Source organism: Vombatus ursinus, unplaced genomic scaffold (genome assembly GCF_900497805.2).
Source record: "Vombatus ursinus unplaced genomic scaffold, bare-nosed wombat genome assembly UNPS02014867.1, whole genome shotgun sequence".
Classification (NCBI taxonomy): domain Eukaryota; kingdom Metazoa; phylum Chordata; class Mammalia; order Diprotodontia; family Vombatidae; genus Vombatus; species Vombatus ursinus.
The window spans coordinates 3,212,926-3,236,549 of NW_020954645.1; the positions used below are offsets into that span (position 1 = coordinate 3,212,926).

General features: G+C 37.4%; 1 protein-coding gene across 1 annotated transcript in view; it reads right to left on the reverse strand.

The window, feature by feature from the left end:
* Positions 1–1,777: 1,777 nt before the first annotated feature.
* LOC114028008 (KAT8 regulatory NSL complex subunit 1-like) overlaps positions 1,778–23,624 on the reverse strand; it is a 172,114-nt gene continuing 150,267 nt past the window's right edge. The window contains exons 8-14 of the mRNA XM_027842175.1: positions 20,306–20,449; positions 13,017–13,189; positions 9,669–9,790; positions 8,638–8,692; positions 6,290–6,405; positions 5,544–5,799; positions 1,778–4,382 (exon numbers count right to left, since the gene is read on the reverse strand). Of these exons, the coding sequence (XP_027697976.1) occupies positions 4,113–4,382; positions 5,544–5,799; positions 6,290–6,405; positions 8,638–8,692; positions 9,669–9,790; positions 13,017–13,189; positions 20,306–20,449 (1,136 nt within the window). The 3' untranslated portion in view covers positions 1,778–4,112. The remainder of the gene's footprint in view (positions 4,383–5,543; positions 5,800–6,289; positions 6,406–8,637; positions 8,693–9,668; positions 9,791–13,016; positions 13,190–20,305; positions 20,450–23,624) is intronic.

The following is a 23,624-nucleotide window of genomic DNA, read 5'->3' on the forward strand; positions in this document are numbered from 1 at the left end:
TGAGAAATGATGAGCAGGCAGACTTCAGAAAAACCTGGAAAGACTTGTATGGTCTGATGCTGAGTGAAGTGAGCAGAACCAGGAGAACATTGTACACAGTCACAGCCACATTGTACGACGAATAATATTGATAGACTTAACCCTTCTCAGCAATACAAGAATCTAAGATATCTCCAAAGGCCTCATGATGGAAAATGCTATCCACATTGAAAAAAAAGAACTATGGAGTTTGAATGCAGATCGAAGCATACTATTTGCTATTTTTTTTTCTTCTGTTGTGTTTTGTTTCCTCTTCCTGGTGGTTCCTCCTATTGGTTCTAATTCTTATTTACAACATCACTAATGTGAAAATATGTTTAATAGGAATGTACACGTATAGCCTATATCAGATTGCATGCTGTCGTGGGGAGGGAAGGGGAGAGAAAAATGTAAAACTCAAAAGCTTATGGAGTGATTATTGATAAATTAAAATAAATTAATAAAAGCATTTCTGAAATTAAAAAAAAAAAGAATACCTCAGGGGCTCATGTATGCTATCCTTGCTTGCAATACACTAGGGCTGGCAGCCTGTTCAAATCCTCTTGTCAATTCATTTTCTTTTCGTCAGGTCTACTTTTTGGAAATCAGCTCAGCAGCTATCATGGACACAGATCTTTTGTGACCCTTCTTTGGACTCTTGGCCATGACATTCAAAAGGCCATTATCTCCAGGTTACACGTCTTTGTGCTTATTTTTCTCCCATCATAATGAAGCATTCCCTTTTCAGAGGCTTACATTTTTCTCCCTGCTGTCTCCTCATTTTCACTAGCACAATCTCTCTTGGTTTTGCATCAGTTGTTATGTAAAAACACTTCTTACCATCATCTGATGATACTGTGATAAGTTTAGAAATGGACAGGAATGTTTCAGGATGGAAAAGGCCGTGAAGTATATTGGCCTGGAAATACTTTTAGGAGACGCCACTTCTTTGTGGCCAAATAATGTGTATCACAGAGGGTAAAGTATTACAGTTATATTATCAGGTCTATGATACACAGACCCGGAAATCCCTCTGATATTATAGTAGTAATGGATTCACAGATTTGGTGCCAGAAGAGACCTTGGAAGCCATTCAGTCAAATTCTCTCATTTTACAGATGAGGAAACTGAGGCCCAGAGACATTAAGTTTTTTGTCCATGGTCACAAAGCTACTAAGTGTCTGAGGCAGGATCTGAATTCAAGTCTTCTCAACAAGTCCAGTTATGTCACGCCCTTCATCTGGAAGGATATGCAGTGGGTTGGTGATGTAATACTGGGAGGTATAGGCCAAATATAACATACTCTTGAAAAGTTGTTGGGTTCCTTTTCTAAGTCCTGCCTACACAGACCCCAATTGCCTTGCTTAAGGAAGAAAACAAAGCCTTTCTCCCTATCCTTGAACCAGATTAAAAAAAAAAAAAAAAAAAAAAAAGGATTTTCCTTACTCAGTCACAAGCATTCTTTCAAGAGCTCATAGCTCTTTACCCCTGTCATGTATTTCATTACCTTTCCATCAGATTCAGTCAGTGGGCCTGTTGTGGACTCATTCCATACTTCTACTGAATAAAGGAGAACACTGGTAATAAATGAAGCCTGGCTGTATATCCCTTTACCTCCAAAGTAACAAAGCAAAGAAATGATTAGTCATGTAATTAAGTTTTTAAAATATAGCTGTTTGCTTAAGATAATTTATCCACCTTAAACAAAAAGACCCCTAATTAAAATTAAGGCACAAAGATTTTACAGAAGAAAGATTCATTTGGAACACTTCAGTAAATTACATGTTTATTTTTTTTTTCTCCTTAGCTTTAGTGTTGAGCACAAAGCGCTTTGAAGTAGTTATTGTGAAACATGTTTTGTAACATTGCCACTGAAATGCACTTTGCTTCCTTCAGACATTACAGCAGCTAACAGTCCCTGTGTTTCATCTGCAGATCATTTCTCACACATCCAAAGGAACACAAAATAAAAAATAAGGGTATAAAGTATGTACAAATCAGTTACACCAAAAAGGGACAAATGTATACATACAGTAGGTAAGGGTGAAAGGGACTGAAATGTAACATTAATTATTTGTCAACTGGTTGAAACAATCAGGATAGCTAGACAGATTTTATGAATGTTATGATTAAAAACAGCCTAAAAATGGCCAGAGATTTGCAGAACCAGAGCTGTTGTGCCATGCTAAGGCTAATAAAAAGTGACTGTCCCATGGGAATTCAAGACATTTTCCCACTGAACTAATAAAAGGGTTAACTTAGGGAACTTGTGGCTTGAGTGCTTGGACATATGGAAAGAAAGTGGATAGTTTGGTAGTGCTGAAAAGCAGGTGATGGGAAACTCTTCCTATTACAATAAGAGACAGATCTTTAAGTTACAGGGCAAAAGAAACACCTATATCTGTCAGTAAATATTCCAGCACTCTTACTGAAGAATCCATGGCTTTCTTAGAATACATCTCTTAGGTGGGTCTCACATACCAACAATGTAATTGACATGGCATATCTCTCCAAATAATAGAGCTATCTGGAACCCAGTATGTGTAAATTACTAAGGGGTCTAGACATGGGGAGGAAGTCTGTTACCTAACTAGTGGTTTTAATTTTATTAATTTCCAAAAAGCCTCATAGGAACTGTCAGTAATGTGAAATCAGAAAGGGATATAGTAATAATACTGGTCCCTTTCAGAACTACTATGGAAATAGAGGGCTCTAAAGGAGTCTGAAAGGTCCAAAGCCTTCGGGCAGGCCCACACCTAAGCCATGTTATTAAGGAATCACAAATCAATCACATGACTAAGAAAGGAGAAGCCTGTCTCTGATGTCTTTCATAAGTTAAAGGATCTCTTCGTGTAGTGGAATAGTATCATCATCATCATCATCATCATCATCATCACTAGTAAACAGAAGAAATGGGGGGAGGGTAATTTTCTCAGACAGAGACATTCCAATCCTCCTTGATCCAGCTCCATGACATGCATGTGTAAGTGAGTGTTCCATTCTGGACAGCTGTGAGAATCATGTGCTACAAAGACTCTCCTCAGATGGCTAAATAACCCATTTATTTCCCTGCAGGGATTTGAAGAAAGCATGTTAATTCTAGCATCTACCAAGAAATCTGCCGCTTCTTTAACTTCACTGGTCTTACCAACTTAACTTGTTATCTTCAATACAGATGAAGCTCTCCTTTCCAAAAAGGATGGCTCCAAAGAGACTGTGGATATGAAACTCCAGTCATCTAAATCATGATGTGACTGGGGGAAATTATTATCAAGACAAGAAACTGCAAACAATGGAACTTAGAAGAAATTTGGAATCAAGTGTCTAGATAACTTAATAAAACCCAATCCATGTGCATCGAAGACCCTGACCTTCATCTACTCTAAGGAGCCATGAAGCCATGTTTATGCTAGACAACAAAGAAACAAAACCCAGAGCCCATGGGAACAGAACAGCCATTGAAGTTCTACATTTCCTCCACATACACCTGCATCTGCACTGTAATCAGCTCCCTGGGAATGCATATATAAAACCCCAAAAAACTGGGAGGCTGCAATGGCTTTTGTCTGTCCCTGCAAAGTGGCTCTATTTCTTACTTATATGCAAGAGCACAGACTAAATGCCCTGAGAGCTGCCTGAGTGTTCTTGGGCATACTCACCAACCCTGAGATGCCCAAGAACCAGAAATCTACAAAAGGCATATCCACTCTTTCCAATCTGGTTCTTCCAATTTCCTCTAATCTTTAAAATGGGCCATAGCCCTCATAGCTCTAAACTTGCTGGTCTTCAAAACCAGCCAGACCTTCTCTCCTTCTCTCCAAACTCTTTAAGTGGATGAGTTTCTCCCAAACTACACAGGTCCTTTCCCTGTACTTCAAAGGCTCATAAAAGTGCCTCCACACTTCGCCTATCCTGGAACCCGCCTACCTGTGGTAGTGGGAAGCCCAAAGTCCACCTATGACTGGTCTCCCGGGCAGCAGTGACTACTCCTGGGCTCCCTTCTGCTGGGCTAGCTCACCTGCCAAGCTCTGGATACTGAACAGAAGTAGATGAGCCTGCATGTGATACAGCACCTGTCATGGGAACCCAAGGCATCATCTGTTCTTCAGAAGCCTAGATGAGAAGCATTCATGGCTTGTGAACTCCTCTATGCAGCTGTTGCTGTTGGCTTGGCAATGTCCTTCAGGCAAACTGCTGGGAATAGGGCGAGATTCCGGGGGGCTGTTTTGAGTCCTGGGATTGGGTTTTCTGCTTGAACACCATGGCTTTGGGACAGGAGGCAGTAGCTTATTAGGCTGATCCAAGAGAGCTTGACAAGATATGTCTGAAAGAGGAAATGTACGGCGCTCCCAGGGTTGAACTATCTACGAGACAGGGAGGTAAAGAGCATTAAGGGCACAAGATCAAACTTTCTTAAAAGCAAAAAAAAAAAACCAAACCTCCACTTTAAGTAAAGAGCTTACAGTAAAATAGTTAAAAGTGATATGATTTATAAAGAAACTACACCAACTACTTTTAATCTTTTTTTTTTTGAGGCATTTGGGGTTAAGTGGTTTGCCTAGGGTGATACAGCTAGTAAGAGTCTGTGGCTGAATTTGAACTCAGATCCTCCTGACTCCAGGGCCGGTGCTCTATCCACTGTGGCACCTAGCTGCCACAGCACCAATTACTTATAAAAGCTAGGCAACCAAAAACTATTGGACCAATATAACAAATTAAAAATATCCTACGGTAAAATGGTGTGGACAGTCATGGAAGAGGGAGAGATATGAAGAATGAGTAATGAGAGGATATAAAAAAGACAAAAAAAAATCAACAAAGAGTGAAGCACACAATAGAGGCAGGGCGGGGGTGGGGGAGGAGTGAAAACAAATGGAGAAAGACTTCCAACATTTTTATCTTTTAGTCTTTATATTGCTACAATTTAAAACCACTATATTTTAACTTTAGAAATAAATGGAAACAAGCAATGTCTTTTGGTCATTTATCCTGGGAGACATAAAATTTGGGTGGGTCAGAGATTTTAGCCCATTCTATGCAATGAGGATGACCACAATTCCAAAACCAAGTATAGCAATACTCATTAATGAAGCATCTATTAAATGTGCAAAGCACTATACTAAGTATTGCACCAAGATGAAAATAACCAAGCCCCTGCCCTCAAAGAGGTCATTCTATATTCTACACTATGGGAATTAAACTTCTAGACATCTAGAGGCAATATATACTTTAAAACAGCTATGGCATGACCATCTTTTACACTCTCATCCTCAGAGCTCATCCTTAAAACCTTTTTGATTTGGTTTTGGGTAAGGTAAAACAGAGGTCAAGGCAACTGCTTAGATTGAAGATACTAAACACATTTTTGCTGCAGCATTTGCAATTATAGAGCACTGAACTTGTAAAAGCAACAACAGATAGTTTCTTCATGAGGGAATGACCATAAGAAGATACTAGAGGTGGTAATAGTGCCACCTAAGTTATCTGAAATATTGCAACTTCAGAGAAGCAATGGTAATCCTTACTTGTGCTGCATCATCACCAATATCAGTGGTAGTGGAACAGGTGTCTTCACTGCAAGAAGATGGCACTGGAGTCCTGTCCTTGATGGAAAGAGACTGCAACAAGCTGCAAGGTTCAGGGCTAGAAGTTCCAGTGGAAGAATGGGCCAGATCATTAAAATTATGATATGCTGTATCTGGAGATACTGGCTGGGACACTACTAGGCTTGTTGCAGGGATAGGCTGAGCTCCTCGGCCTTCGCCTTTATTGGAAGATCTGCTAAAAATTATAATATGGGAATCACCATCAGATTATTCATAACAAAACCCCATAATTAGTTGTTCAGACAACTCTTAATTTTATTACCAACCTAAGGGAAAAAAACCCCAAAACAAGCTTTTCTTCACAAACTGAAAATTCGATTAGATCTAGAATCACATTATTAAAACTAGAAGAGCTTACAACTTATATATCATTTAGTCAAACACCTTGATCTTATTTTTTCTTGTGTTATTTTAATTAACTTTTATTTATATAGGTATATCTGGTCGCTTTAGGCCCCTAGGATTTTCTTCCCTAGGCATATTACAAAAGTTTGGAATCTTATAACACCTTAATTTTCAACGATGTGGAAACTGAGGACCAGAGAAGTTCAGTGACTATTATAGACTATTACAACTAATTAACTGTCACAATTAAGTGACAGAACCAGAATTAAAACCCAGGTCTACTGACTTCTACAGTCTCATTTTTTCCCACTAAAACTTACCTGTTCCCTCGTCTATGGGAAATAGCAGCTGCTGTCCAGGAATCCCAGCGTGCTCTCTCGAGCTCCTCATACTTGGTGTGACGGTTCCGATAAGCATCATCAGATGTGTCTTCTAACTAAGAAAAAGAAAAAACAATCAGATTCAGTCACAATGATGACACACAAAATATCAAAATTCTCTGGATCATAAAGCACACGATCTTACATCAGGAAAACTAACATATACTGTGAGCACAGTGCTACCAACCACAATATGTATTAAAACATCTGCCGCCACGTCAGTGACAATTCAAAAAAGCAGATACAGGGGGGCCCTACAAGTCCACTGGAGCTGAACAATCATCATTTGAAATACATACCAGCGAGCAACTATGAAAGAGGAGTAAACACTTGGAAACCTTGGTGGGTGGATGAAGACTACTTCTGCTCATGTTGATCTCTAACCTATGACTAAGGAGCACCACACTAATACAGAAGGTGTCACAATATGGTCCTACTCACGTCATATCCTAACACCTCATTGCATTGAAGAGGTGACCCTGGATTCTTGAAGGCTCTGTCACTGCAATGTAGACCTTGGCAATATTCTCCTAAGCTGGAAAAGTTTTGAGAAGGGGTCCAATACCAGCCTAGCTAAGTTCAGAGAGGTTCAGCAACATTTTGACTACATAGTCATGAATTTTTTTGGCTGTAGAAATTTAAGAGGCCTAAGTTATATAAGGGTTGTGTTGTTAGTGGGAGGGAGTACCCAGACCAATGAACTTACAGATCCTTATATTATTGATTTATAAGTAAGGGCAGATATTTTCATTTCTCCATTAATGAGACCATGTGGTATTAGAGGATGAAGGAGGAATGAACTTTTAGGGGGTATAAAGATTTGACCATCAGCATGACAAACTATAGTGCCACTTTAAATTCAGGCCTCTCTATGGGCTTTCTGACTTTGTTTTGGTCATTCCCAAGGAGAACACCACGCGAAGGCTTGGCTCATATTAAAGCTCTTGGTTTAGAGGGCTCTTAGTGACTAGTGAAGTAACTGCCTTTACATTTTAAACAGTTCACATACACATGCAAAACTGCAGAGTTTGATAAAGAGTAAGATTAGGTGCTCTTGTACTGTAAGATCAACAAAATAGTTACTCGCTTTGACATTTTATAGAGAAGAGAGGTACACACTCAGAAAACCAAGGAAAATGAAAGTAAGCAATATACTTAAATGACTATTTCTCTGATCAATTGCCAACTGCTTTCTTGTGTCAACACAAGAACATAACTCTGATAATGATTCTCTTATTTGCCAACCAGGATTTATTTTATGAGCACTGAAGTTTATCAATGTGCTAAAAAATTTACATTGGCCAGAAGGGTGAACAGGGCATATGCAGTTGACAGTATTCAGGAACAGGGTGGCACAGAGGATAGAGCACTGGGCTTGGAGACAGGAAGAATTAAGTTCAAATCCAGACTTGGATACTTAATAACTACATGACTCCAGACAAGTCATTTAATCTCTGACTCACTTTCCTCAACTGTAAAATGGGGATACCAGGAAGAATACAATAATTCAGCTTCAAGGCCTCCTGTGTCTCAAACCCATATAACTTATGTGCTTAAAAATGTCAGTACACAATTAAGAAACAGGTTAGTATTTGTCAGCAACCTCTGCCAACCCACTTTAAGTTTATTTAAATAGCCCTGACTTTATAAAGAAAAGAGCAGAGGCCAAGAACATAAATATTCATGCGCTTGCTATTACTGCTTCCACCTTGCTATTATTTTCTCACCTGAAGAAAGAATGGCATTTTTTTTTCTGGAAAAGAAAATAAATAAAAAACCCCAACCAATCAACCACCAAAACAAACAAAATCCTGCCCCCCAAATCCTAAAAAGAAAACGAAACAAACAGAGCAATGTTTTACCTTCATTTGTGTTCTAGCTACTTACTGATTAACCTAAAAAAATATGTAACAGGGTTGAATGAATTGCTTTTGTTTGGCAAGCCAGTTTCTGAGTGAAGATCTTAATGTAATTTTGTATTTTAAATATATAAACTAACTTAGCTGAGGAAAGGCATCCATCCAATTTTCACTTATTGGCTCTTAATATCATTGATTTGAAGGTGTAGGGGTTCTTAATGGTCTCCTAATCCAACTACCTAATTTTATAAATGAAGAAAATAAGAATAAGGTTAAGGAACTTGCCTAATATCACACAAATAATAAGCAGCAGATAAGTATATGAATTAAGGTTTTCTGGTTCCACCGTACATCCTTGTTAGGAAGAACTAACAAGAAAAACCCTCTATGTTACCAATGCTAAATAAAATATATGTTGTTAACTCTTACCTCTGAATCCATCTGATTTAATGTCTCTTGTTCTTTTGATTCAACCAAACGCCAACTAAAGAAAAGAGAACACGAAGGATTACTATAACAAAACAACAGCTCAGGGCCTCTCACCACTACTTATCTTTTCTCTTTCCTCTCAGGCCTGAGATAATATCTATCTTATCTCATCACTGAGATAATAGGAAGCCTAAGTGAGGAATGAAAGGCTTTGTGGAAAATTGCTAAACATTCAGCTTATTGAAGGACCCCTTAAACAAATCCACCAAATTCATCAGGGTTATAGATTTCTCATGAACTCCCAGCCCTGGCCTCCCTCAGCCAACCCAAAATAAACTTGCCAGCTGCCAACTAAATTCAATTCAGATAGTATCAGGCCACCCTCTAGGGTGATAAGTTTCTTCAAGAAATGACTTATGCTAAGTATAACCTTCACTAACAAGGTCACACTCTGGATTGATTATAGATCAAATATTTATATTCGTCAATTGGTGCTTCAATGGTAATATAGATAACACAATGATTTTCATTCTTTTTATGATTAAGAACAAGAATGGAACATTTAATTAAAGATAAGAAGCCCTTATAAGTAAAATGATAAATACATAATTTAAAATTTTTAATTTAGTCATTCCTTAATTGGCCGACGAATATTTAGAAAATAAGCAGCAAAAGGGACAGTTAGGTTTTGACAAGGGGAGAGAACAAAACAGAAAATAAACAAGGAGATGAAAATAAAAGAAATAGCCTAAAAGAGTGGTGACAAAATGAAGAAAACCAAGATAATGACAATCTGTAAGATAGACAATTAATTACTGATGACTATATTCTCTTGTGAGAATTCTGGGTCAAATAGAAATACCTTTACTTAAGATAGCGGGTTTGTCATTTCACAGATAAAGACTTAATCCCATTATTCCACTTCTAAATTCCTACTGAAAGACAGTGACACCAATACCACTCTCATAAATGGTATCTTCTTTACCATTAATAAGCACATTTTTTTTTTAATTGCAAACCAACTGTTTTACCTTGGAGTCAGGATCTCTTTGTACTGTAATTTCTCAACTCGAGCAGCAGTTGCCATGGACATAGGAATCACAATGTTATCGATATCATAGGAGTTTTCTGACCGCTTCTTCTTTGAGGTTTGCTTCAGTATGAGCCCCACGTAGCAGAAATGTAAAAGTTATATCATGACATTAGCACCAAATAAACAAATTAGATGTGAGAGCTAAGAGAATGATTTAGCAAGTTTATCTACTACTTGTGCTTTCATTTGGCTGATTGTTTCAATTCATAATTGACAAATTGGTTCTAAGAGAACCATAGGAGAACTTGGAAGAAGTCTGTGAGGAAACAAAAGGCTAGTTCAGCACCTTCTTGAGTTAAACTTGAAGAGGGCCAATATAATGGCTGAGGAGTCCCATGGGTCTACCCCTGTAGAACTGAGGAGAGTCTAGCTACTACTAGTGTCTAGAATGGTGGTTGAAAAGCTTGGCGGTATAATAACTGATAGAGACCTCTTTTTACACTTAAATGAACAGGTAAAAAAAAAAATTACTGGAGTTGACAAGATGCCTTGTAGCGTGATACTGGTTGGCCCAATCTAAAATTGATTTTGAAGACTTGTATTTAAAGTGCAGGGACATTATAAAAACTCAGATATATGTTTCTAGGTCTTCACAGATTTCCACAAAAAATTTTTTTTTATTCAACTTTTGTATTTGTATCACGCTTATTCTCTTTTAAGTCCCTGGGCCCTGCATCTTCTGCCCTCTACACAGCATTTAAATGCTTCCTTTTAACAAAGAAAAACTGTTTAGTCAACAAAATCAATAGTGACCTCATCTGATAGTATGTACGACATTCTTCTCCTACATGGCTACACATGCTGCTAAAGGTTTCACTGTTTCTTCTCTAGGATCAAAACTGATTATTACACTTACTTAGGACTCGATTTTCTTTTTTTTCTTTTCCTTTTTTCCCATTTAGATGATTGCAGTCATTGTGTGTAATGTTCACTTGATTTTGCAGTAGTCCCTTTAAGTCACTCCATGTTTTTCTGAAATTCTCAGATTTACTTGTTCCTCCATAATAATATTCCATTACATTAATAAGATACAAAGCCAAGATGGATAGTTAACATACTTCATTAGTTAGGATGTAAAGAGATCCTGACAGGCCTGCTTGTATAGCTGCTAGAATAATGGGCTGAATCTATTAAGATTAAATTTAATAAGGATAAATGTGAAGTTTTGTAGGTAGATTAAAAAAACCTGACTTTCCACAAATAAGATGGGGGAGGCATGGGCAGACAACAGTTTGTCTGGAAAAGATATGGGGATTTTGGTGGACAGCTAAAAGAAGCTAACATGATCTTGTATTAGATTAAGAAAAGTACAGCTCCTTGAAATAAAGTGGTGATAATCTCACTGTACTCTGCCATGGACAGACATGGAGAATACTGTGTTTAGTTCTGGCCACCACAGGTCATCAAGAACACTGATAAGCTAGAGGAGGTCACTCAGGACTGTGAAAAGTCTTGATTCCATGCTATATGAGAATCAGATGAAAGAAACAGAAATGAATAGCCTGAAGAACAGAACTGGGGTGGGGGGGTGAGGGATGATAACTGTGCTCAAGTATTTGAAGGGCTGAAATGTGGCAGAGGAATTAGACTTTTCTGTTTGACACTAGAGGGAAGTACCAAGAGGAACGTGTGGGAGTTGCAGAGAGGCAAGTTTAATCTGGATGACAGGAAAAACTTTCTCACAATTAAGGCTACCCACAAGTGGAATGGGCTGTCTCAGGAGGCAGTGGATTTTCCCTTCACTGGAGGTCTTTACACAGAGGATGGATGAACTTTTGTCTCTTCACATTGTGATGCAGACTCTTTTCGGGTACAGGTTTGGAGTGGACAGCTTTTTAAGTCCTTTCCTACTCTGAAATGCTGTGATAATCTAATTAGCCATTTCCTCCCAAAAGAACACTTACTTTGTTTTCAGTTTTACACTGTGAAAGTTCCACTATTAATATTTCAGTAGATGTCAGGACTCCTTGGGTATGTTTTTTACCTCCTTGGGGTATAGGCCCAATATCAGGGTTACTGGATCACAGGGCACAAACTTAGTAACTTGTCTTACATAATTACAAATTGCTTTCCAAAATAATCTGATCAAGTTACAACTCAACCAGCACAAGAGTGTCTATCTTCACAAAGGTCCTCCGACATTCACTGTTTTTGTTTTTTGTCATCTTACTGAAACCTCAGAGTTACTTTACTTTCCATTTCTTTTACTATTGGTGATTTATAGCATTTAAAAAAATGTGGTTACTAATAATTTGCAATGCTTCTGAAAACTTTGTTCGCATCCTTTGACCATGGATCTACTGGGGAATAGAAATCTCACATTAAAAGGTAGCATGGCATAATGGAAAGAGTGTTAGATTTGAAGTCAGTGGAGATAAGCAATGGGATACTACCTCTCACACGTACTAGTTGTTTGGCCATGGACAAAGCAATTAACCTCTCTGAGTCTCAGTTCTCTAATCTGTAAATGGGAATAATAATATAAATGTGATAACTCACAGGGCTGTTATGAGGATCAAATAAGATCATATGTATAATTACTTTGCAAAAGTTAAAGTAATATAAGTCAATTATTATTTGGGATACCAAGTCAGAGTGGATAATCATGGATAGCATGGACAGGACACACGTAAATGTCAATTCCAAATAGGCAAAGGGTTAAGTCCAGCCATTGGACTTGGCAGGTTGTTGTGGGTTGTGTACATTCCAATTTTGTCACAAATGAAAACGTTCTATGACTTGTGAGGAGGAACAGAGCAGGGAAAAGCACATCTCTACTCTTACCACCACATTACAGTTTTCATCACAAGTGACAGAAATTCAAGGAGCAGTCATAGATTCTTAAATATGAGGAACATAGTTAATAAATAGTGAGGTACATAGTTACTAAAATGGAGATTCAAATCCCTGCTTCTTTGTAGGCAAAAGAAGCAAATGAAAGGGTGGTTCTGCAGTCAGGAAGTATTGTCCCTGCCATATACTGGCCGTGTGATCACGAACAAGTCCCTGCTTTCTCAGGGCCCTCGGCAACTCTCTATGGCTGGAAGCTGCAGAAAAGATGCCATACTGACCCTCACAGGGACTCTCCACAACGATGACATCACAGGTTAGGACTAAAAAATATATGCCTATAAGAATATTAACCTGTGGACTAATACCAAGGCAGCAACAAATTTTATATACAATGTTATGGCTACATGGATATTCCCAGAAACCTTTTCATGTTCTGAAACTGGACTATAACTGTATCTATTTGATGGCCATTTTAATTTTAACCATGACTCACCAAGGCAGAACTGGTTGAGGGCTGGCTGGATGATGGTGCTGTAGAACTATCAACAATATAAGGTGACAGATTGTGCTCCAAAGGACTGGGTTTCAGTGTCTGTGGGCTGGAGGCAAACATGCTAGGGCTGGCTGCTGATCCTTTAATGTGTCTTCCTTCCTTAAGAGGTGAATCTGTAGATCGAGAATATCTATGAATTACAGAAGCATTTATCAATTTTTTTTCAATAAACAAAAATGAAAAGCAAATGGCTCAGAAAAAAGATGAAGATAAAACTAATAAAATGAATATGGCCTTGTAGAACTACTGCTTCTTGATGTGGCTCAGGATATAGCCAAGAGTTTGGGTAATAATTAGGACACAAATGGGATAAAAAAAGAGAGCAAGAGGGAAGGGGAAGTTAATCAAGCTATCATAGGTTCAAAGTAAGAAAACATAACATTTTAAAATGAAAATTTTGCATTGATCCACGGCTTCAAAAATAAACATGCAAAAAGTCTGAGTGTATATACTGTACTAGCTGCAATGAGGCAGTATGGCATAGTAGACAGATTGGAGTTTTTAAGTCTTTCACAATTGTTCTTTTATTTTATTACAGTACTGATGTTGTGTTACAAATTTTTCTCATGGTTCTGTTCACTTCCCTCTGCATCATTTGATAAAAATTTTCCCTGTTTTCTCTGAAACCATTTACTGCCATTATAATCGTAAGTGATAATTTGTTTAGCCAACCCTTTAGTTTGCAATTATTTTCCTCCCCTCCCAGACTGATTTTATTTTCTTTTTCTTTTAGCTAAGCTGTAACAGTTGTCACCATGGGTCAAGTAACCAAATAAATGGTATATCAGCTTTAGGAGTTAACAGGAGAGAACATTAATCCTTTATGAATTCAGTACCTTTCCTCCCCCACCAGCTTGTATGTTATTCAATATGCACAAACTAACCCCTGGGCCAGTGCTTTCAGACCTGCTCAGGGATTTTCCTCTTGCTTAAATTCTGCTGATATACTCCATTCCTGCTCTTGTACCAAGGGCCAGTTGCAAGAGGCAGAAGACCTTAACTTTGCCCAGTCATGAGTAGAAAAAGGGAAAGTATAAAACAAGGGAGTAATGCATTGCCTATGGTGATCTTTAGCTTAAGGAAGCCCAAGAACTTGACAAGAATGTCCATTATTGCCCTTCCCAAAGCCTACAAAAAGGGCAGACACCGACTCAGACTTTCTAGAGTAACAAAGAATGGAGAGAACAGGAGCAGAAGGCCACCTGGACTGAAGGAAAAGAGACTGGCTTCCATCTGTTATACATAAAATTCCCTAATACAGGAGGAGACTGACACATCTTTGAAGTGCAGTCTTAGAGTGTAAATTGAACATTAAGAGGGGAAGAATCAGAAAGTGAGCAACAGAGAAATATAAGAAAAAAAGACTATAATCACCCAAGATCTCAGGAGGAAGAAAATTTAGTTAAAAGTCAAGTACACAAGTTAAAACACATGATAAGTTAACAGGGTAAATATTAAAATCAGAAGACTAGCAATGATACGTAAAAGATTATAAATTTCTCTAAATAAATGTTGCAAGACAAAGGAAACAGAACCAATGCCTAATAAACTGCAGAACTCATTGCTAAGCAAAGATGGAAATGCAGCAAGATATTTCAGAATGGTTCAAGAAAGAGATTACAATCAGGAGGGAAGTTAGTAAGGAACAAGTAGCAGAATTTATGGCAAGGATATTAGCAATAATTAGCAGAGTAGAAAAATTTAAATTCATAGTGGTGAGGCTCTCCAAAGAAACAAAAGAGAATAACAAATTAGAGTACAAATATATTGAAGTGAAAGACAAATTGGAAGAAGTAAAACGTAGTAACACTGAAAAAACACATGGCAAAGAACTAGAAACTGAGCGGTTACCTATTAATTGGGAAACAGATGAAGAAGTTATCCTATATGAATGTGGTGTAATACTATCATTGCACTATAAGAAACGATGAAGGTGATGGTTTCAGAGAAACCTAAGAAGACCTCTATGAACCGATGCAAAGTGAAGTACAATGTATACAATAACAACAACAAACAATCTCAGAGACTTAGGAACTCTAATCAATCTAGCATTCAACAACCATTCTAGAGGACTTGATGAAAAATGCTAGATAGGAGATGGATTCAGAGTATGGACTGTGGTATATACTTTTCTGGGGGAAATGGCTAATGGAGAAATTTTTTGTTTGACTACACGTATTTGTAATGGGTTTTGTTTTTCTTATTTTCTCAGTGGGGGGAAGAGGAGAAGCTAGAATTGAAGATAAAACTGAATTTCAAAATTTTTTAAAAAGAACGCAGGATCTTTATATAGGTGGATAGAGTGCTGAACCTGGAGTCAGGAAGACTTGAACTCAAATCCAGCTCCAGACACTTACTAGCTGTGTGACCCTGAGCAAGGCACTTGACCTCTGTTTGCCTCAATTTCCTCAACTGTAAAATGACAAATATAAAATAAAGTACCTGCACCTCCCAGGTCTGTCGTGAGGATTAAGAGAAATAATATTTGTAAAGAACTTAGCATAGTGCCGGGCACATAGCAGTTGCTCTATAAAGGCTTATTCCCTTTCCTCTTCCTTTCCCCTACAAGTGAAACACAGTGATCATAGAGACAAGATATGCTGCAACAACTTAAGTATCATACCTCCCTGAAGAACATGACAAGTCAAAAAACCTAAACAAAGTAATGCAAGAAATAATAGAAGTAAACTGCACAGAACTCCTAAATACAGAATACAAAGCTCCAATCAAAAAAGTCTGCAGAATGCCTCTACAAAAAAAAAAAAAAATCTGATGGTTCAAAATAATCATCAGTAACAATGGAAACAGCAATTTTGATTGAGTAGCAGATTCAGAAGCAAGACTAACGGGCTGAGAAGTAAGCAGAAGGTGAAGGACTGAAATCAAGAAGTAGAAACATCTTTTTCTAGAAAGTTCTTGAAAAGAAGGAGGAATAGCAAATGAGCATGAGGGGATGACAGGGTCAGGTGAAGATTTTTTGAGAATGGGGTGACTTGAGTACATTTGTAGGGAGGAGGAAACAAGTCATAAATATAAAAACTGAAAACAAGAAGGGAGATGAAGACTAGAAATCTTCCCTAGGGTCATTTTCATGACACTCTTCCTGAAATTTCTGGGAAGTTTATGCCCATATCATTGGCTAGAACCATATGTTAAATTTTTCTTGCTTTCATCTTTGAAACTCATGGAAAAGGTCCTCCCCTTCATTTTATGATAGCTTCACAGATCAATGTCCGTACTGGCCCAAATTGCCTCACAGTTCCTAGCTTCATGGCTAAGACCCTTTATCTTCATTATCTCGAGTAAGTTAGGAAAAAAATTTCCCCACTAACTCAATTTTACTTTATTTTTAGTACCGAATTACTCAATTTTACTTTATTTTTAGTACTGAATTTCGTTTCCCATTCACCACTCACTAAGAAGAAAAACAACACTCATTACAAATACGTATGGCCATACAAAATAAATGGCATTAGCTATTCCAAAAACAGAAAAAGAAAGAGAAGAAAATATGCTTTAATCTGTACCTTGAATCCATCAGTTCTCTATCTGGAGGTGGAAAGCATGTTATACTGTTGAGTCCTTTGGAACTGTGGTTGGTCATTGTTTTGATGAGAATTATGAAGTCTTTGAAAGGTGATTATCTTCACAATATAGATGTTACTTACAAATTGTTTTTCCTGGTTCAGCTCATTTTACTTTGAATCAGTTTGTACAAATCTTCTTAGTTTTTTTTTTCTGAAGCCATTCCCTTCATCATTTCTTATAGCACAATAGCATCCCATATCACATTCAGATGCCATAATTTGTTTAATTATCACCTCCCCCCCCAAATAATAGGCATCCCTTAGTTTCCAATTCTTTGCCACCACAAAAAGAGCTGTTATAAATATTTTTGTATATATGGGTCCTTTTCTTCTTTCTTTAATTTCTTTGGGGTATAGACCTTATAGGGGTATTGCTGAGTCAAAGAGTATACAAAGTTTAAAAGCCTTTAGGGCATAGTTCCAAATTGCTTTTCAGAATGGTTGGATTAGTTCATAGCTCTAACAACAATGCATCAGTATACCTGTTTTCCCACATTCCTACCAGCATATGTCATTTTACTTTTCTGTTATCTTAGCCAATCTGATAGATGTGAGACAGTACCTCAGAATTATTTTAATTTGCATTTCTTTAATTATTAGTGATCTAGAGCATTTTTTCATTTCGCTATTTATAGTTTGGATTTCTTCTTCTGAAATCTGTCTATTCATATCCCTTGACCATGTATCAATTGGGGAATGGCTCTTACTCTTATAAATTTGACTCAGTTCCCCATACATCTTAGAAATGAAAATTTTATCAGAAAAACTTGCTGCAAAGTCAGGAGAATTCCAAGCTCATACTTCCGTTCTCCTTAATCAATAACTGTACTCAAAGATCCCCAAGTGCAGGTCTAGAAGTAGAGGTTCAGATAACACTCTGCTTGCCACTAACTGGCATTCTGGAACCTCTGAAAAGGAGGGACCATTTCTAAACACAGCAGAGATAGTACTTTTTCTACACACACAAAAAAAGAAGGAAAAGCTTTAAAGTCATGTTTGGAGCTATATCATAATCATACTGCCTCAATCTGGATATACTCCAATTTCCTCCCCTTGATGTTCAAAGCTAGACTCACGGACTTGGTAGTCATCTGTGTAGAAATAACTGAATGCATGGGAGTAAATAAGATATATGAGGGAAAGGGTATAGGGAAAGAAAAGAGAGGCCAAGGATAGAACCTTAGGGGATACCTAAATTAAGTGGTCAGGAGAAAAATCAGGGTATGGCAATGGTATAAAAGCTAGGAAAGAAAGTACCTAGGAGGTAAGAGTAAAAAGTTGTAAGGGGAGAGGGAGGAAGTAGAATGAAGACTGAGAAAAAGCCATCAGATTTTTGAGTAGAGACAGTGTATAACTTCTGAGGTCATAGTTTCAGTACAAGAGTAAAGTTGGAAACCAAAGTGCAATGGGGTCAAAACTGAGTGGGAGGTATAGAAGTAGGATAGCAGGCAGGGAGCCTGCATGTACAGGGTGGCTGGAAGTCTGAGGTTGGGGAAGAAATGAAGGGCGAGAGGACATCAGCTATGATCTCGGGGAAGGTTTCTCCTTGGGGAAGTGAAAGGTGAAGCCAAGAACAGTGTTACAGACTCTCAACTAAATGATGTTGAAGTTGTTTACACAACTGACATACAAAGGTACATTTCATGCTATCAGCTTTTCAGCTCATGTGAGGTAAATGAGCAGGAGCTGAAGAAGGTCATCCCATGCTGCAAAAAGAATGTTATTGGATGGCACAAATTCAGATGTAATTCAGACCAAATGATGACATTTCGAGAAAGGATTCTTCACAAAAATTTACAAGAACATCTTTTAAATCAGGGTCTTGTTTTTCTGTTACTAACACCAAGCATAGCCACAGAAAGTTGCTCCATTCATAGGCTGGATCATGCATTACATAGACCTCAGGAAGGAGTTTTCCATAAAGTGCCTTCAGTGGTAACCAACTTGGGTATGTTAGAGCCACAGGGATATAAGACTGTGTTGAGTTCCTGCACATCCACTGCCTTTGGCTGAACAGTCCATGCACATAGGTCAGAATTTTTAAAATAAAAATGTAACTTTAAAAGAGGAACAGAAGATAAGAGAACTATATGCCACTATACAAGAAGAATTAAATGAAATACGCATTCAAGTATTAGACAGTGAGCAATTAGTAGAAAAATTAATAAAGGATATAGACTAAACGAAGAACTTGCAGCAAGAAATAGAGCAAAGACTCTAGTATCAGAGGTAACAAGCTGTGACCTGGAAACACAAGAGAATGTTCCTCTCTTGTCAAGCTTTACGGACATTTTCGCAAGTTGTAGATTTCTTCGTTCATGTATTGTCTGTTTGAAAGGCAGGCAGATTTCTAGAAACTGCTGTAACACTGACCATAAATTTCATCTGGTGAGCAAATTAACGCTGATGCTAGAAAGCCTCAATTTTCCACAAGATGATGAAACAAGATGTGGAGTTAAGCGTAAATCTCTTGACTTAGGGAACCAGAGATCACCCAAGAAAGCACGACTGTTACAAATTCATAGTCAGCCTCTTAAAAGAGATCATGAAAACAATGATCAGGAAAAAGAATTGACAAGCAGTCTAGAAACAGATGAAGACGCAAAGAAATTGAAGGACAATATTGAATATCCAGAGTCACCAATTTTCTGAACCTTTCATACAATTTTTCTGATTGTCCTAACTGACCAAAGGACAACAGAGGGGAAAAAAGTTTACTGTGTTTTAAAATACTAATTAGATAAGTTTGAATAATTTTCTAAAGTATTGCTTCATATAAAATATTTTGGAAACTTGTTAAATTAGGAATGTGACAATATTTTTATTACAGTACTCCAGGAGTATGGCAAAAATTACCAGTCATTTTTCAAGCTGTTTAGTTTTTGTAAATAAAAGCTTTTACTGAAACTATTAACCCACTTTGTAGATGAAATATTTCAGTAAAAAACCATCCTAAAACCTGACGCTTTATTTTTAAAATTGGTCTAAGAAATAAAGGCCACACTAAGAAGTTAAATTAAAAAAACAGTAGGACAGTAAGAGCAGATGCTTCTCTTCACAAGTCTGGCAGTAAAATGAAGAATAGGAGGACAGCTTGAAGGCATAGCAGACTTAAAAGTGAAGTTTTTCAAGAGCACAGGAAAACTAGGCATGCTCGTAGCCAGTAGAGAAAGAGTCAATAAATATGAAGAGACTGAAAAAAGCAGGAGGAAAAAGAACTGGAAGATAAGGGGAGGGAGGAGGAGTCAATATCTAACAAACATTACTATTCCAATGGCAGAAAGATGAAGGATGGTTTTCAAGTTTTTAGGGTCTGTGGAGAAAGGCATTAGGTGAAGCAGGAGACATAATGAAGGACCAAGAAAGACTCCAGAAGAAACTTCAGAAGACATTGCACAACATGACAAGGATGAAACTAAAGGAAGAATTTTGTGATAACCAGAGATACACATTTTATGGTCAAGGGTCAATTGTTCTTGCTTGAAATGCTGTCATGACATGTAGATAAGTTTACTCTTGGAGTAAAGATGATTGAAAAGCAACCATTAGCGTCAAGTAGTTTTGCTTAGGGGGAAAAAAGGATGAGTACCAATTCCCTCCTTTTGCTCTGTCAGTCTGAAGGTACTATGAAGTAGAACTTACTGGTTAGGCTGAGAGATGGTGTTAGCACTGGGTATGTAGCTGTGAGAACTCGTGAACCTTTAATAAGTGGAGACATTTTCAGAGCTTCATATGTTAGTCGGTCCTCTTTCAGAAGGGCTTCAAAGTGCAAGTGAAGAGGGCTACCTAGATATAAGAGGAAAGATTAGATAATTTTTATGTACACGAAAAGAGCCCTCTCCCCACAAGTTAAGTAATAAAATTAGCATATGTTAGAAATTAATTAGTTTACAAGATCATTTTTTGCAATTAATATTTATGGTCAAATTTTTTAAAATTTACTAGTGTGCAGTAAAAGGTCATTACAAAAGCTCTCTTCGATCTAATTCTTTTCTGAAAACAAACCTACTATAATGAATTTCTTCATGGGTGACTAGATACCTAGAATTCAAACAGCCAGGCAGGAGAAGTTTTATACAAGAGTCTTGTCTGGACAGACTGTAAAATTCCAAACTGTTTTCCAAAACGCTCGAACCAATTCACATATTCAACAGCAATTAATTATTGTGTCTATTTCCTCACAGACCAGCCAATATCACATTAAAATTTTTTTTAAAAATAATTTTTGGGTGCCATTTTGCTGGATGTGGAGAGATGTAACAGTTATTTTAATCTGCTTTCTCAATTACTAATATATTATAAGAATTTTTCAAGGTGGCTGAAAATAATTTAAATTTCTTATTTTGAGTACTATTTATTAACATTTTTTGACCATTTTGCTAATGGTAAATGGCTCTTAAATCTTACACATTTTCTTCAATTCCTCATAGGCTTTAGAAGTCAGATTTTTTTTATTAGAAGCATTTTGTGTATAGATTTTTCCCAGTTCATCTTTTAGTCTTATTTTGCTTCTGCAAAAATTTTTATCTTTACACAATAACTCACTGAGCAATTGCAAAGAACAGGATTAAAAAGCATCATCTAATAATTGTATGATAGCAAGGAAAGATGAACTGGTCACATGGTTAAAATCATTGTTGACAAGTGGACCCTGTTAACCTTTTAGTCTCAAGACAAAGCAAAGAAGTCCAGCATGTGGGTTAGACAGCCAAGTAGACAAGAGAGAGAGTAGAATTTCTCCCTTATCCTTTTGTTTAAACTCTTTTTGTTTAGGTTATACAATCATTTGGAACTTATTGTAGTATGTAAATGGTAGGACTAAAAATAAACATCTTGCTAAATTACATTAAAAAATTTCCCAGCAGTTCTTGTTGAATTTGGCATCCTTCCATAAGTAGTTCATATTCTTTTCTATTTTTTTAAGTGCCAAATAGTTTGGATGATTATTGTTTTTATACTATAGTTTGAGATTTTCCCCCCAACCCTTATCTAATATATCCTATTAATCAACTTTTAAAAATTCTAGTAACTTACAGTTTTGAAAATTATTATATTTTTATATAATTTGAGATTATGTTTATTACCCCCTCCCCCATTTACTTTTTTTCCCCTAAGGCTTTTTATCTTGTTCTCCATGTCTACTGTTATTTTGTCTAATTTTATAAAAACATCCTTTGGCAATCTGATTGGCAGTGTTAAGCTGGCATATTTAGATAGTAGAGTGTCCCCAATGTATAAAATGTACCCTCTCCTCACTTCTACCTCTTAGACCCCCAAGTTTCTTTCTAGGCTCAACTCATGTGACACCTACTGAAAGAAAGCTCTTCTTAATCTCTTTAGCTGTTAACGTTCTTGCCTTTTCCAAGTAGCCTAGTGGAAGTAGCAAGGAGCCCTAGGGAATGCAGCATGTTCAAGGAGGTCATATGATGCCACTACTTTCCCTCAGACTCAGGTGGAGACAGTTCAGGACATTAAGCCAAAAAGCCCTCCTGAAAGGAGAAGAGCAGTTTCTTACATATTTCCAGCCAGGCCCTCACAGCCATCATCCTTGGGAGGAACATTTGTGGAGTTATAACCTGATACCTGCCTGAGCAGGGGCTACAGCCTCAATGATTCAACATCAGAAGTGGTTATAGCTTTATTAATGGAAATGATATTAACAAAGTTGCATCTACTTTGCCACTATACCTTAAGGTTTATAGAACCCTTCTATCTGATTTAAAGCTGAATCTTCCTATAGGTAATTCCTCCCTTTATTAGAATGAGAGCTCCTTGAGAATAGGGACTATCTCATTTTTCTTTTTGTACCCCCAAGGCTTAGCAAGTGCTCTGAGTACATAGTAAGCAGCTAATAAATGCTTTTTCAATTCAGTGGGTTTACAATTATGTTCAATAAATTGGCATAGCTTACCCATGTATGGGCTTTATTCATATAGAGCCTCCTTTATTCCTCTGAAAATTATTTTGTAATATGCCTTGGTAGGTTAATACACATATTAAAATGTACTTTTGATGAGGGAAGGGGAGAATTTCAAATTCTGTTTCTGTTTCTATCTCTCCTTCTGGGTTTTTTATTTTTAAATTTATTTATTTTTAGTTTTCAACATTTACTTCCACAATATTTTGAGTTCCAAATTTTCTCCCCATCTCATCCCTCCCTCCACTCCAAAATGACATGCATTCTGAATACCCTTTTCCCTAACCTGCTCTCCTTTCTATCTCTGCCACCCCCCTTCTCTTATCCCCTTCTTCTTCAATTTTTCTGTAGGGCAGGATAGATTTCTACACCCCATTGCCTGTATATCTTATTTCCCAGTTGCATGTGAAAACTTTTTTTTTAACATTTGTTTTTAAAACTTTGGGTTCCAAATTTTCTCCCTTTCTTCCTCCCCACCTACCCTCATTGAGAAGGCAAGCAATTCCATACAGGTTATACATGTGTAGTCATGCAAAACATTTCCATAGTAGTCATGCTGTGGAAAACTACCCGTATTTCCCTTCATCCTAACCCGCCCCCTATTTATTCCATTCTCTCTTTTGACCCTGTCCCTCCTTAGAAGTGTTTGCTTCTGATTACTCTCCCCGAATCTGCCCTCCCCTCTATCATCCCCCAGCTCTCTTGTCCCCTTCCCCACCTATTTTCCTATATGGCAAGATGGATTTCCATACCCAATTGAGTGTGTATGTTATTCCCTCCTTAAGCCAAATCCTATGAGAATAAAATTCACTCATTCCGTCACTTTCCCCCACTTCCCCTCCACTGTAAAAGCCTTTTCTTGTCTGCTTTATGTCAGATAACTTGCCCCATTCTACTCTCCCTTTCTCCTTCTCCCAGTATAATCCTCTCTTACCCCTTAATTTTATTTTCCAGGTATCACCCTTCATCTTCAACTCACCCTGTGCCCTCTGTTGATCTATACACACATATAATTTTTTTTCCCTCCCACTACCCTAATACTGA